The sequence below is a fragment of the Petromyzon marinus genome, chromosome 7, assembly GCF_048934315.1.
Source record: "Petromyzon marinus isolate PM22_M1 ecotype Great Lakes invasive population chromosome 7, UKy_Petmar_22M1.pri1.0, whole genome shotgun sequence".
Taxonomy (NCBI): domain Eukaryota; kingdom Metazoa; phylum Chordata; class Hyperoartia; order Petromyzontiformes; family Petromyzontidae; genus Petromyzon; species Petromyzon marinus.
Genome location: NC_133673.1, coordinates 988,322 through 1,002,513, shown reverse-complemented (window position 1 = coordinate 1,002,513; position 14,192 = coordinate 988,322). Strand labels below are relative to the sequence as shown.

The 14,192-nt window shown below is 51.7% G+C and overlaps 1 protein-coding gene across 4 annotated transcripts in view; it reads left to right on the top strand.

The window, feature by feature from the left end:
- LOC116939824 (transcription factor Sox-5-like) overlaps positions 1–14,192 on the top strand; it is a 311,281-nt gene that overhangs the window by 21,517 nt on the left and 275,572 nt on the right. The window contains exon 1 of one of the 4 annotated variants that reach the window (XM_032948676.2): positions 6,926–8,375. The exons of the other annotated variants lie outside the window; for them this stretch is intronic. Within the exon in view, the coding sequence (XP_032804567.2) occupies positions 8,127–8,375 (249 nt within the window). The 5' untranslated portion in view covers positions 6,926–8,126. Of the gene's footprint in view, positions 1–6,925; positions 8,376–14,192 lie in introns of those variants that run through there. 4 annotated transcript variants of the gene reach the window in all.

Genomic DNA, 14,192 nt, shown 5'->3' with positions numbered 1-14,192 from the left:
GGACCCCTGACCCCACGCATTGGCACCCTCCACGAGCACTGCCAGAACGGACGGAGGAGCTCCCGCCGAGGGTTCAGAGTCGAGAGTCGGGGTTCGCCTCCTCCGTTGGTTGCTCATCTCCCGTTTACGGTCCCTGAGCGAGTGGTGGGAATTCCACGTTCCGATGGCGGGGACGAGTCACTCCAAAGAACAATCGCCGTTGACTTCCCCACAACCTGGTGCTCAGAGGGCTGGTCTACTAATTTGTTTATGTTACCAGGTAATGACCCGCTGAGCTTTGTAGATGTTTTTGAGAAGCGACCTGGCCGCAAATGATAGCTCAACGAAGTGGCTTAGCGCGTGGAATTTTTATCGCAGCCAAATACTCTATAAACGCGCGATGTTGATTCTAAATGTGGAGGGAAAAACTGGAGGACCCGGAGAAATTTCCACGCGACCACGGCGAGAGAGACACGCAAACTCGAACCCACGACCTCCTTGCATAAGGGCATCACGAGGGCCTCTCTAAGTAGATTGGCAATGGCTCACCCGTGGTCACTTGCTCCAATTGTCAGATAGTCGTTGATGTCATTGGACACTCCGAGTCCAAATCTATCTCTTCATGGAAATGCTCTTAAAGACATGCATACACATTAAAACACCTACTTTCATGTACAGGACATTACAAGTCTGTCCCTGTGGGGAAATAGCCTAGAAACATCCGGCATTTAACTTCGCAGGCATTGGTCAAACTTGACTATTCTGATGAGACGCTGAACGTCAAAACCGGTCCAGAGTTGTTTTGTACTGAACCAACGCTGATGAAATTATGTGGTCCCAGAAGGCCGTGTGGCTGGTGGGAGGGGGGCAGGGGGGCGCGTTGTCTATTTATTCTGTCCGTGATACTTCAGCAGTCGCCCGATGTGTGAGCCTGGCCCCTCGGTACTCGTTTCAGCGTTTCCCTCGCATACACCGTGCACTCACGAAGGCCGGCACTGTACACGAGGGGGAGGGGTGGCCAGCAACACCACGGCCACCTTTGTCGCCCCAGTGGCTATGCTTAGCAGCACCAGGTACTCATTTGAGGCTGTGATTGTTATTGTTGTGAGTTAGGTTCACCACTGACTTTTTTCCAAGAAAAGAAAGGTTTTCAAGAGAGAGGTTCCCAAAGTGGGCTCCATCGACTGAGGAAGGATAGATGTGGCTAGCAGAGAGACATCCATTCGGGTTGTCACCTGTCCAGGCTTGACCCAGATAGTCCGGAAATTGGCATCCGTGTTCGCATAGCAGGAGTTGATTTGTGCGGAGATCCGGTACCGGTATTGCGTTGAACGTTATTGCAGATGACTGCACAGTTTTGACAATGGACCCAGGCTGACTGAGGAATTCGTTGCGGGTCTGTACCACAGCGGGAAAGGTGGTGACCCCGGTCTGCCGCCCAAGAAACTTGCGGCAAGCAAAACAAACACGCCGGAGGGAGGTTCTCCCACGTTGACGCGTAGTGTGGGGTCGTTAGGCAGTGTGGGCCAACATCGGTGGAGGCCTGGACGCTCTACTCTGCGGGAGGTGCACGAGGGCGTGGGTCAGCGGAGGCGTGGGGTTAAAGGGGAGCGGTAGTGTAGTAGCGGTTAGCGCGCTGCAACTACGAACCCGGCGACACGGGTTCGATTCCCGCTCACGGCCAACACCAGTGGCGATTATCTGAACCGGTCCTGGGCCTCCCCTAGGTCGACTCAGCCTCAAATGAGTACCTGGTGTAGTGTGTAAAAATATCGCCACTGGGGAGACAAAGGCAGCTGAGCGTGGTGCTGGTCACCCATCCCCTCTTGTGCCATGCCGGCCTTCATAGGTGCTCTTTAACAGCACTTGCCCCAAGGCTACACGCAGGATCTTTGTCGTTTGTTTTGGGGTTAAAGTTCAAAAACAGCGAGTGGGTCCGGAGAGCGACCCCTGCACACGAGTGTGTCACGTTTGTGTGACACGCGCGAACTCCTGTACGTGCTTACATTACACAGAAATATCGTACACTCCAGATGGGGGTTAAAGGTCACGGGCAGCGAGTGGGTCTGGTGAGCGACACCTGCACACGAGTGTGTCACGTTTGTGTGACACGTGGGAGCTCCTTTTAGTACTTACATTACACAGAAATACCGCGCGCTCCCAGATGGCCGTGTGGCTCATGGGACGTGTTTCAAATACTTTCTCGTTTTGAGGTACATATGAAAAGGAGGCAGATGTCTGCGTATTTATTTTCTTACTTATAGTCTGCACAGTGATGCTAGTGATTATATTATTGTTGAATTTTGCATTAAACTACGACCAATATTTAGCAGAAAGAGGGTCCTTGCACATAAACATCTGGCAGTTCAACAGCATTGTTTTCAAGCAAGGCTACCCTCTGCCGATTAAGCACCGTAAGTCAAACCGGTTCAGAGCGTTGCTTGTATTGAACCAACGCTGCTCAAATGATCCACTTCCAGGGGGGCTCGTGCATGAGGGGGATGTGTAAAAATACGTCAACGTTTGATGTAGGGCAGACATGTGAAGGCGGGCGTATGCCACGCTGATGCGCTTTATGCTCACATCAGCGAGATTGTGTTTGAGCTCAACTCGGTAAAAACCTCCGCTCGACGCGGAGTTAAGGGATGAACTCTTTGAGCCTGGGTCTCGCCGCTTCGTTTCACCTCGCGTCAACCTCCAGTGCAAGCGGGGGGGGGGGGGGCGCCCTCCGTGCCCATTGTGCAACAGCGGCAGCCTCATCTGTTTAAAACGATTGCGTGTCGCACACATCGCCCTCAAGCCAGGGTCTCCACCTTGTCCACCGTAGGCCAAACCCACGCAGATTCCTTAGTCAAGTCTAGGTCTATTACCACCATGACTGTGCGCGGTGAACCCCACTGAAGTTCAACGGAAATACCGATGCCAGGTATTGGTACAAATCAATTCCTGCCACCCGAACACCGATGCCGATTCCTCGACTGGTGGCAGCCCTGTTAAAAGCAAAGCACACATTCACAGTGTTCACTACGAAGCGCGTCCTACAAGGTGATACTTGCTTTATCAGCCTCGGAGGGATGATGTGCTGTCGAATTTTCCGAGCTTTATGCGACTTCATAGTCTCCTGAGTGTTTTGCGCCGTGGCCACCAGGTTGGCTGAATAACAGCGGTCGTCCTATCGAAAATAGAAGAAGAAGAAGAAACAAGCCCCGAACAAAGGAATGTGGAATTGCCACTGCCGATTCGGGGACTGCCATTGCAGACGGAAGCTGCCCCAGTTGCTTCATTTGGCGCTCACGCTGGACACGTGACAAACAGCACGCTCACGCTGGATACGTGACAAACAGCACGCTCACGCTGGACACGTGACAAACGGCGCGCTCACGCTGGACACGTGACAAACGGCACGCTCACGCTGGACACGTGACAAACAGCGCGCTCACGCTGGACACGTGACAAACGGCGCACTCACGCCGCTCCAACAACCAGGGCTAATGGCAGTGCCGCCTTGGCCCCATGCCTGTGAACCCCGGCGCTGCTGAAGAGCCGGTGATTGGCGGTGACTACCGGCATCCTGGGAGCTTCCCGGCGGGGGCAGGGGGGGGCTGCGTCGTCGTGATTACTCGCAGGCCGCTCGCCCCCCCCCGCCCCGGAACACTTGAGCTCTTGCCTCTCTCTCGTGTGAAGGGATTGCCTGACCTTTTGCAATTTGCATGGATTTCAACATCTGCTCGCTTGAAAACCACACCCCTATCAGTTTCTTCGTGCAGCGCGTGGGTTGTGGCTCTATTGGCCAAACGCGGTTTTATTCTCTTGATAGTGGGATGTTCCCCCCCCCCCCCCCCCCAGTTTGAGTTGGAGTAGTCTGTGCCGAACGGGAAGGTGTGGGTGCACGCTGTCCCGTCCCACCAGCTCTCTCTCTCTCACTCTGGTGGGTTCGTCTCCCGTGCTCGTGGGCACTGAGGCACGAGAAATTGTCGACGAAGCGTAGCAGAGAGACATCGACGTGGACGATGTTTGTGGACTGTTTTCGATTGATTGCAACGCGGTTGTTATTGGCGACTTTTGCTATTTGCTTCATTGTTCAACTTTGTTGTTTTTACATGATCGCTTTTGTCGTTTCGGGTGACCCGGGCCCGCTCTTGTAAATGAGTCTCGATCCTGGTCTTTTGAGTTCCCTCACCTGTCGGTTACACATAATGTACTCGGCTCCGTGTCAGGTGTAGACATGGCACGTGAGCGCGCGACCGCCGATCAAATCCCGATGTCCAAAACGAGATCACCGAGGAAGCAGCGTGAGTGACCGCACTCCGTCTGCCTCTCAGCAATCTCGTCCGACGGATCATTCATTCTTACATTCATTCATTCGTTCATTCATTCATTCTTACCACGAACGTCAAAGGAGTCTCTCATCCACCGCCGCTACGTACGATGCAGAGGGCGCACGGTGCCCATTTGACACAAGGCCGTGAAACGTGTCAACCCAGGATTGTGTGGATGCACCCTGTAGCCACTTATCATCACGGGCTACCCATTGAAACTTTTAAAGCGTCGAGGACCATGTTGTTCATTGTCATGCCCTGCTCAATAGAAATTCCTCCGATATTAGGCGCAAGCGTGGTCGGCCTCCTCCAGCAGAACCAACAAAAGGGGAGCGGCGCCGCAGTTTGGGCGGTTGTAACGGACAGGAAATCAGCGCGAGTTTCTCACCCCGCTGTCGCTTGCTGCCGGTCTCCGCTTTGTCAACGTTGCTGTGTGGGACGCAGCGGCGGAGAGTCCATCATGGCTGAGTCACCGAGGTGTAAACCTTTCTCTCACCATAGCTCCCGAACCCACCCACTGCCCAGCCCCTGTCCACTTTGGCTGTTACTGTAAGTGTCTGCTAGTGACCGTGTTGCGGAACTGTCAGGGTATAATCTATGCTGAGCCTCACCGCTCACGAACGGCGAACTCACCGCGTATTGCCAGCACTGCGGGGACAATGTGAGGGCCGTTATCTGGACAGGGAGGCTGCAGTGCGGATGGGTGCGCTGGCTAAAGCGCTCGGATGGAGTTGTTCAGAGGAGCTTGCGCCCTGGCGATGTCTCCTCATTAAGAATGGTTTTAAGAAAAGGATGTAATGTGACTATTGCAACAGTTCAATGTCACCATTCAAATTGAGTGCCACTTCAATTTACAGAAAATATCCCGATTAAAATTATTAAATGGAATTACCACAATCACTGGTACCACAAACTCAGCAAGAGATCCCTCGGCAGTGCTGAGGCAAAGCGCTGAATGTGAGGACTCTGCCGACGGGCCCAAAACAAAGTGGAGAAGCATTTGTAGAAAATGTCAGCGGGCCGCGGCCGCATTTCCATTTGCGCGGCCGCCGCTCTTGAGAGGGGAGACGGACGTGCGTATCACTGCGCGCTCACGGTCGCCACATTCTCCACCGTGGACCCAACCCGAGACGGATTCCCCAGTCAGCCCGGGGGTCTATTATCAAAGCCGCACGCGGTGAACCGCAATTAAAAAAAAACGCCGATACGAGTTCTCGGCACAAATTAAATTCCCGCCGCCCAAACACCGATGCCGATTCCCAGGCTGCGCCGGGGTGAAACCCGGCACCGCTCGCAGGCGGCTGTTCGAGTGTTCGACGTGCGGCTGTGGACGCCCGCAGATGCCCGAGAGGTGGCGGCGGTGCATGGCTGCGGATCGTCCCGCGCGGTGCCCGCAGGGCGGCGGTGGCGGCGTCGTCGTCGTGGGGATTGTTCCACCGGGGGCTTAGTACAGTGCCATGTCCCGCCGGAGTGCGACGATGCCCCTCTTTATCTTGTCGGGATAACGGGGATTAGCGGCCGTGTGAGCTGTTAAACACAGACAAACCTCTTAATCTCCACAATTACTGTGGAGTGTGGCTAATGCCGTAATCACGCTGCCATCGGAGTGGCGCGGCGTGCTCGGTGTGCCGCATGACTGGGTATGACTACCTGCCGCACAGTGCCGCCTCGCTCTGCTTCTGTCCCGCTGCAACGCTCACTGAGCCGAGGAACAGCGATTGTTTTGTTTTGTGTTCGTTTGTTTAAATGCGATTGCTGGGACGCAGGCCCAAAGGCGACCCGAAATGCCAAGTGTCCAGCAACGTACAGTACCGTTAAATAGTTGTACTGCGTACGAGTTCACGCGTTTATGGAATCGGGCAAAGGTTGCCATCGCAAGAGCCTCGGGAAAGGATAGGATGGTTGGGAATTCCAAATTGGGGAGGGAGCAGTGCTGTGGAGGCAGCAGAAAGGGAAACATTGTGACCTGAAGCGAGGTGGTTGAACACAGCGTGGGATAAGACGAGACAGTTCCGTCTCAGATGAATAAGTGTCGCTTGGTCACTCGTGTTTAACGGTTTGAGTTTGGAGAGGGAGTTTGTGTCCTAAATGAAATCAGGCTCAAAGGTTTATGAAGAGAAGTGAGGCATGTGATTCCTTTAGCCTCGACTTCACAGTTTGTAATAAAACAGCTTGCCACGTATGCAGCAACTGGATGGTCTCGCATCGGATAATTCGACACCTCTACACTTACAAAACGTAGCAAGACAACAGTTTGCACTCGCGCCTTTGTCAGCCTCGTCGCGGAGGCACCTTTACGAGGTTTAAAGTACGTGACGAAATAAAAGAAATAAATAGCCGGTGGGCACAGGTCTACTACGCTGGAGGGCAGACCCACGGGCCTCTTCGGGGTTGTCGCACCTCTAGAAAGTGCTGATGTAGCAACCGAGTTTTAAACTTGTTCTAAAGATAGCGTGTGGCTACGGGAGAGCGCAGCGCCATGTAGCCGAGCCTCCCCCATCTGTTACGGGCCGATAGCAGCCCTGCCAGCGAAGCCACGTCGGCGACACAATATTAACACCGCTGCAGCCGTAAAAGAGTTGACTTTTATTCCGGCAGATTTTAAAAAACAAAAATGTGAGGTAAGGCCGCACTTCACCGCATCCTCGGCGCTTGATCCGGCGATAGAGGCCACCACCGCGCGCACGCTGGTGGCGAGCGGGGTGTAATATAGCAGCAAGAGAATGGGGAGTTGTGTGGCACGACGGAGGCATTGGGGGCTCGGAGCAGGGCCGGGCAGGGAACAAACCGCTCCTAAGTCCAGCCAGACTGCTCACTTCCTGTCTATAGGCTGGGTGTTAAGGTATTTCATTTCGGGCCGACAAGTGCCGGATTGTGCGCCGGCGGACGCGAACAACAGCCAGATTATATCACACAACAGAGCGGCACTCTGTGTCATGCCGCTCTTGTGTTATTACATACTCGGATGATAATGAGCACAGGCGGGACTGAGCTTGGGTGTCGGGCCAAAATCAACACGGACTCTGACAGCGGACATTCAGAGCCCTCTGTTAGCACAAGAAAAAATAATGTTTCGCTGAAAAAGAGCTGCTTGTTGACTTGGCTGATCTTAAATTTGAGCACTGTTCAGTCCAGAGATTATAAATTTGTCATAAAGCATTGCACTGAGCTTTGGAAAAGTGCAAGAAAAAGTTTCATGAGGCTGAGTCTTGTTCTTCAAATGCACAATACACAAGGGCCTGTTTGTCTGCGCTCGTAAAAAAATGTAATAAAATAATGTTTTTTTGCTATTTACCTTAGCAAGAAGCACAGTCTCGCGGAGCGTTAATTTCTATTGACCACTTCTTGTGTTTCAGTCCCCGCAACACCCACAGCTTCGCACGAGAAAATACAAAATTAATGCCCGCGCGGCTCCTCTGCGAGCCCGCGGCTCTTTGCTGTCTTGTTGTGTCCATTCACGCTTGTTCCGCACAAGCGCGGCCCGCACAGAGTGTCAGCTGTGCGCGCCCGATTGTGCAAGCGCTCCCTCCCAGCCCCGTGTTTGCGCACGAGGCAATGGGCAAACATTTCCACGCGATACAGCCTGGCGCTAACAGGCGCGGGCGGCCCGTGGCACAAAACCCCCTTCAGTGCCGAGATTGTTTTTCGCGGCGAGCGGTCAATTGAATACTTTAATAGTTGCGGGGCGCGTGAAGCATGCGCACTATTTCCACAGTGAGCCATTCTTTGGGCTCTATTTTGTGGGACATGGGATGAGGTGTAGGTGCGAGTGTGATTTAATAGGCGTAATTCATCTCGCTGCGGGCACGATCGCAATAACAATAAGCAATGCGGCGGCGCCCGTTGGCTTTTCGCGTTCATCTCGGCGCACGTCTCGACGCGCGACCACGTCGCCCGGTTATCACGATGCAGTGGGACACGTTGGCACCTCATGTGAACGTGGTGGAGGCATTCTCGTTCGAACTTAATGTGGAGCCAAGAGACCGAGGGGCCGGTCTGATGGTCGCTGTGCGTGAGCGCCGAGCAGGAACGGCTCTGGGCAGCGCCGCGATTGTGACCGTCACGAGTCCCGGGCAGGTGAGGGTGGAAGCCGTTCCGAAGTCGAGCCCAGCACGACGCCCGAATGGGGACGCCCGGCCGTGGCGTTCGCGTCTCTCGGTGATCGGACAAAAGGGGCTGAACGTTCATCGTTCATCGTGGAAATCCCCAAAATGTTGTAGAGACCCTTAATTTATTTATTCAAATTTGCAATTTACAACCATATTCTGGTGAAAGCCAAAGCATTGAACAGTGAAAAACAACATTGTCTTTTTGGTGAATATTGCTGATAGCGTGACGGTTTGTAAATGCCGTGCTATTGTTAAATGTCCTAAAATTTGCCATCAGATTGTCGTGTTGTGAGTTTCTCCTATGATGATTTGTTACCAAATTGTTATTACGTGTGTGTGTACAGTATTTGATAATAATATTTAAATTGTAACAAAGTATACTGCCTTTTAGTTAATTTTACCCTTGTGTATTTTTATGGCTTATTTTGAACACAGCCTTCAGAGCTCATTGGAAATGAAAATAATAGGCACGCATTGTCCGTTCTTTATAAAAACCAAGCATTATGTTCTATCCACCCCCCGCCCCCCCCCCCCATTACAAAATAAAATGTGCTGAATGTTAAATAAACGTAGCATATAGAGAACTCCCGCTTGCCATAATGCGTGCCTGCGCTGATGTGTCGATGTGTTTCGCGTAGCCAGAAATAAACGAGGCCTTTAGCGCGTAGCGATTCCACCGTTTCCCATTCAACGCAGCTGCTCAGTAAAGTCACGTAGAAGGGAAACAATAAAATAAGAAAGAACCAAGAATATGAATCCCTGTAATCACGAAAGCTTTAAATCAAAACAGCTGCTCAGGTCACACCTAGAGCAGATGCCGTCTAATTGCGCAATATTTGCCGTAACTTTTCATTTATTTCAGAACCAAGTGGAGTATTAAATGAATACCCTTCAGGTAGTTTGCCTTTTTACTGCTACTCGTAGATTTCCAGTGATGCGTGTTATACGGACTTTCGTAACCAATACGATTCGTAATTTGTTCTCTTTTGGGTGAGTTCGTTGAGGTATAGATGTCGATTTGTCTTTGTTACGATAACCCTCCACCACCCGACAGAGCCAATCAACTCAAGCTGTCACGTCGTGGGCAGCTGTGAGAACCAATTTTGGTTTATCTGCAAATCGGAGGAATGTTGAAAAGCAACCTTTTTTTAAACAATTTTCCGTTACACTGTTTAATAATAGTAATTCAAGTTCGGAAACTTACAAAACAAGTGAATATTTTTATTTATTTAAGGATTATTAATAATCTGTATCATTGTTACAATAATCAAAATTATTCAGGCCACGAGCTGATCATTAGCATCTGCGACGTGAAATATCTCAAAACTTAAGAGACATTAGCCGTATATATTTTGTGTTCAACACTCATATCTTATGGAATGAATTTACAAATTATTCTAACAAAATCTATTTTAAATTCTTATCTTTGTCCAAAATTGCCACACAGATGTGTGAGCACGAGTGTAAACAGTGTCTAAATGAGTTCGGTAAGGCCCTAGAAACAGCGTCTCTCACATCACACCCCATCAATTACCATCGTCATTATCAGTGTTTCGAGTCATATATACGCTTACTGGCAATGCTATTTGCTTATTTTCACTTGTGAAAATGTTTCACCGTCGTTGTTTCACCGTCGATTGTGAAAGCGCATTATTAGTCTTCTAGTTTAAGGTAGGACTTGCTGTAAACAAGCGTTTGTTTAATCCACCGTTGGTGACATCCGTTCCTCGTACGCGTGCGACTGTAATGCATTGCTGTAGCGATATTTCGCGTGAAGTTGCATTCGCTGTTTGTTTTCCAAGAGGGCTCTTAGTGGCGTGCACGCTGCCTTGTCTAGGGCCTGCACCTCTCTCGTCTGCGCTCCACGTAGCGATGGCATGGATATTTGTAGGGTGCTTCAAAAATATGTTAGAATTTCCAACAATACCACTAGAAATGTGCCTTCGGGCTCTGAGGATCACCTGGAGAAGATTCCAGGGACGTGTTGACAATGATGGCGAACAAGTGGAGACTCTTTGACTTTTTGAGCTATTAATATACATCCGTTCTTTTCCCATTAAAAACGATAGTGCCATATGAGTGTTAACATTTTTTTAACACCCTGTATATAGGTTCAAAAGTCGACTACACAATTTAATAAACTTACTAAATACATCCTCGACAATTATCGACAACATATGAAGTAAACTCGCTAAATCATTAAACGTAGCAGTAAACATCACACGCCACGGAGTCGCGCTGCTGGAGATTCTGTGCCCAATTTATGGGGAGCGGTGGCGCGGTGGTTAGCGCACTGTGACACGAACCCGGCCACCCGAGTTCGATTCCCTAATATTTGAACCGTTCGTGGGCATCTCTTAGGTCGACTCAGACACAAATGAGTACTGTGCCTGGCGATACTTGGCGCGGTGTGTTAAATCTATCTGTGCGGGAGAGACAAAGGCGGTCGGGCGTGGTTGCTGTGCTGCCCTTAATAGGCGCTCGCTAACAGCACCTGCCCCAACAGTCTGTTTAATGGCTTGTACCGGGTGGGGGGGCGGGATGTTGTAACTGTATTGTTTACAGTACCAGCAACTCGAGTTGTTGGAACAGTTCTATTCTTCGCCGTTACTACTCGATGTATGTTGAACTTCTTTCGCACCGTACGTAGCCAACCGTGCTTCATCGCTAGCAGTAACCGCAATGGGGAAGGGGAAAACAACACGGAAAGGAAACCGGTTACCGGTTTTCCACACAGACATAGAAGCCCGTTCTACCTTCTATACTGCCCTGGGGTGCGGTGTGTAAACATCGCCACTGGGGAGACAAAGGCGGCCGGGCGTGGTACTGGCCACCCACCCCCTCGTGTGCCGTGCCGGCCTTCATAGGTGCTGCTACTCGCTAACAGCACTTGCCCCAACATTCTGCTAAGGCTACACGGGGGATCTTTGTCTTTGATGATGGGGCCCAGACTGGCGGGGCAAGTGCTGTTAGCGAGTAGCAACCTCTGTCGGCCGGCACGGTACACAAGGGGGCGGCTGGCCAGCACCACGCCCGACCGCCTTTGTCTCTCCCAGTGGCGATGTTCACACACCGCACCAGGTACTCATTTGAGGCAACGGTAGGCCCGGGACCGGTTCAGCAAATCGTCACCGGCGTTGGCCGTGAGCGGGAATCGAACTCGGGTCCACCAGGTTCGGAGGCCACGCGCAGCGTAGCGCTAACCGCTGCGCCACCGCTCCCACGAGTCCACACGGGGAATATTTGTCCCTTTGGCGGTGAGGCCGACTGCCCTTGGCGGGGTTCCGTCTGCACAGTGGGGCAGCTCTCTCCAAGCCCGCCCACAGGCAGCGCGCCGGGGTGATGAAATGTCACACGAAGTCGCCGGATCGGCGGGTGGCGCATGGTGGGGTAAAGTGTGGGTACAACCCCACCTCCTGCACCCTGGTCAGATTCCACCACGCAAACGATTACAGATTCACGGACGGACTTTCGGAATCGGTAACCGATAAAAGAGAATTATTTAAAACATGTACAGTACACGAAAGACAAGGATCCCCCGTGTAGCCTTAACATACTATTGGGGCAAGTGCTGTTAGCGAGTAGCGCCTATGAAGGCCGGCACGGCACACGCTCGGCCGCCTTTGTCTCCCCAGTGGCTATGTTTACTACACACCGCACCGGGTACTCGTATGAGGCTGAGTCGACCCGAGGGGAGGCGCAGGAACGGCTGGGACAATCCTCACTGGCGTTGGTGGCCGGGTTCGAACGTTTATATTTTAAGGGCGCTTTCAACATTTACATTGTCATCAAAATCATCCGACCGCTGCACCACCGCTCCCCCCGCGGGATTGTTGGGATGCCAACCCGCCACGGTGGCCGCTGGAGCCAGCGGCGCTGCGCCACGAACCGCCGCGGTTAAGGGGCAACGGTCGAGTTGAGGGCTGCGAGGGAGGCGCTGGCGTGCGCCTTGACGACCCGAGGGCTTGCGAGCGCTTCCAGGAGGCTGGTGGGCGGCCAGGAGATGTGGAAGCCGTAGACCGGTGACGATAGGGGAGGGGAGTGCGAGGATGAGAGGGGTGGTGGCGCGGGTGTTTGCGTTGTGTTCCGGTCGTTCGACACCGCTGATGTTTACGAGGATCCTTGGAAGTGCAATGTTTCTGTACGAAATGCATGAACGCATGGTACACATCTGGAGACCCCCATGGACACAACAGAGAGAGAGAGCGCGTACCTGACCTGTGCAGTACAATGTTGGATCTGCCTTCATTCAGGGTCAGTAATCCGTAACCTTGGGACGTATTATATTGTTTTGAAGAAGGTCCAACTCCAACCCATAGTCTTCTTTGAGGCATTAGCCCATGATGTTTACACATGAGTCATGACAATGGACATGTTATATTGGGAGGACTCTATACAGTCTGTTCTATGAAGCTGTAGTTGCGTTCCGGAAGAACACCGCGTTATGGAAACATTGCGTTATAATATATAATTTATGGGGTAAAGCACAGTCCGCGATAACACGTGAGATGCGTACGCAGGCCGAACAAATACTGAGGCGCGTGGGTAGCATCTAGAAGCATCCAGCAGCATCCCAAAACCTCGCGTGATTCTACGTCAAGGCAGCCGTACAACCGCTTATCTCTACTCGCGCGACGTAGTTCCATTCACTCAACCGCGTTATATCCAATTCGCATCCGCGTTTTAAAAAAAACCTGTTCCCGAATACATTCATCGCGTTATGTCCCATTCACGTTATGAAAACAACACGCAGTGTTATAGGAGAACACACTGTGTTAGTACATTGTCATTGAATTATCTGATAATTCTGGGCCTTTTTCATGACTTTTTCATGACAGCCAACGTCATGGTATTGGCCAGAGCTCAGGTCAAGGGGGTTTGTGCTGTACCCCGTGAACACCTGGCACGCCCGGGGTGGCACGCCTCATTCTCTGGCTCGAGACAGAGAGAGAAGGGGACATGAGACGTGGGCCCTGTGTTAAAGAAAGCCATGGAGGAGAGCTGTCTGTTTGTAAACGGGGCATCCGATGGGGCTGGGGGAATGATAGGAACAATGCTCACCTGATTGGTGGCAGAGGAGGGCATTGTCGCTACCCACGGTCAGCGCCTGGGTAGCTAGCCAAACTGCTGCTCTATAAACGGGTGGTTGTAGAAGAAGCCAGACGGAGATTCGAGGAAGGCACGAAGCTGTGTCCTCATTGTGTCCAATGTTGTGGCCAATTAATAATGGTACAAAGTGTGGTGGTGGTGATGATGATGTTGCGAGCCTCTGAGTTAGAAATAGGACGTGCACAATGAACTGTGTTTGGAGTTCACTCGACGGCATGGGAAGGGCACTTTTACAACTCTGTATTTATAGAACATGAGGTTCTATTTTGCCTGGCTGTGCCAGTGCACACACGAGTTCAATATCATGATCAGATGACCTCACGTCACGGGCGCGTTTGTGGGTGCCATTTGTCCACAGCTGAACTACCCGTCACCGTTCGCGCCCCACGTCCGCAGCTGAACGCGAGGTATTGTGGCGGCATTTGAATTGTGAAGCATCTACGTGAATACGTGGAATTGTGAGGAAAATTATCTTTAGCCTTTCAACTGTGTAAACATTGTGATGGTGAATCTTCACAATGTCGGGGGGGTAGGTGTTACACGTGGATTATCTTCTTATCAAGCGGTTGTGAATGGAGGATGCAGACAAGAGAGGTGTTTTGTCAGGCAGATGAGAGCCGCTGAACTGCGTTAGTTTTGTAAATCGTTTCGATCCTTACCTCACGAGGGTTGCACA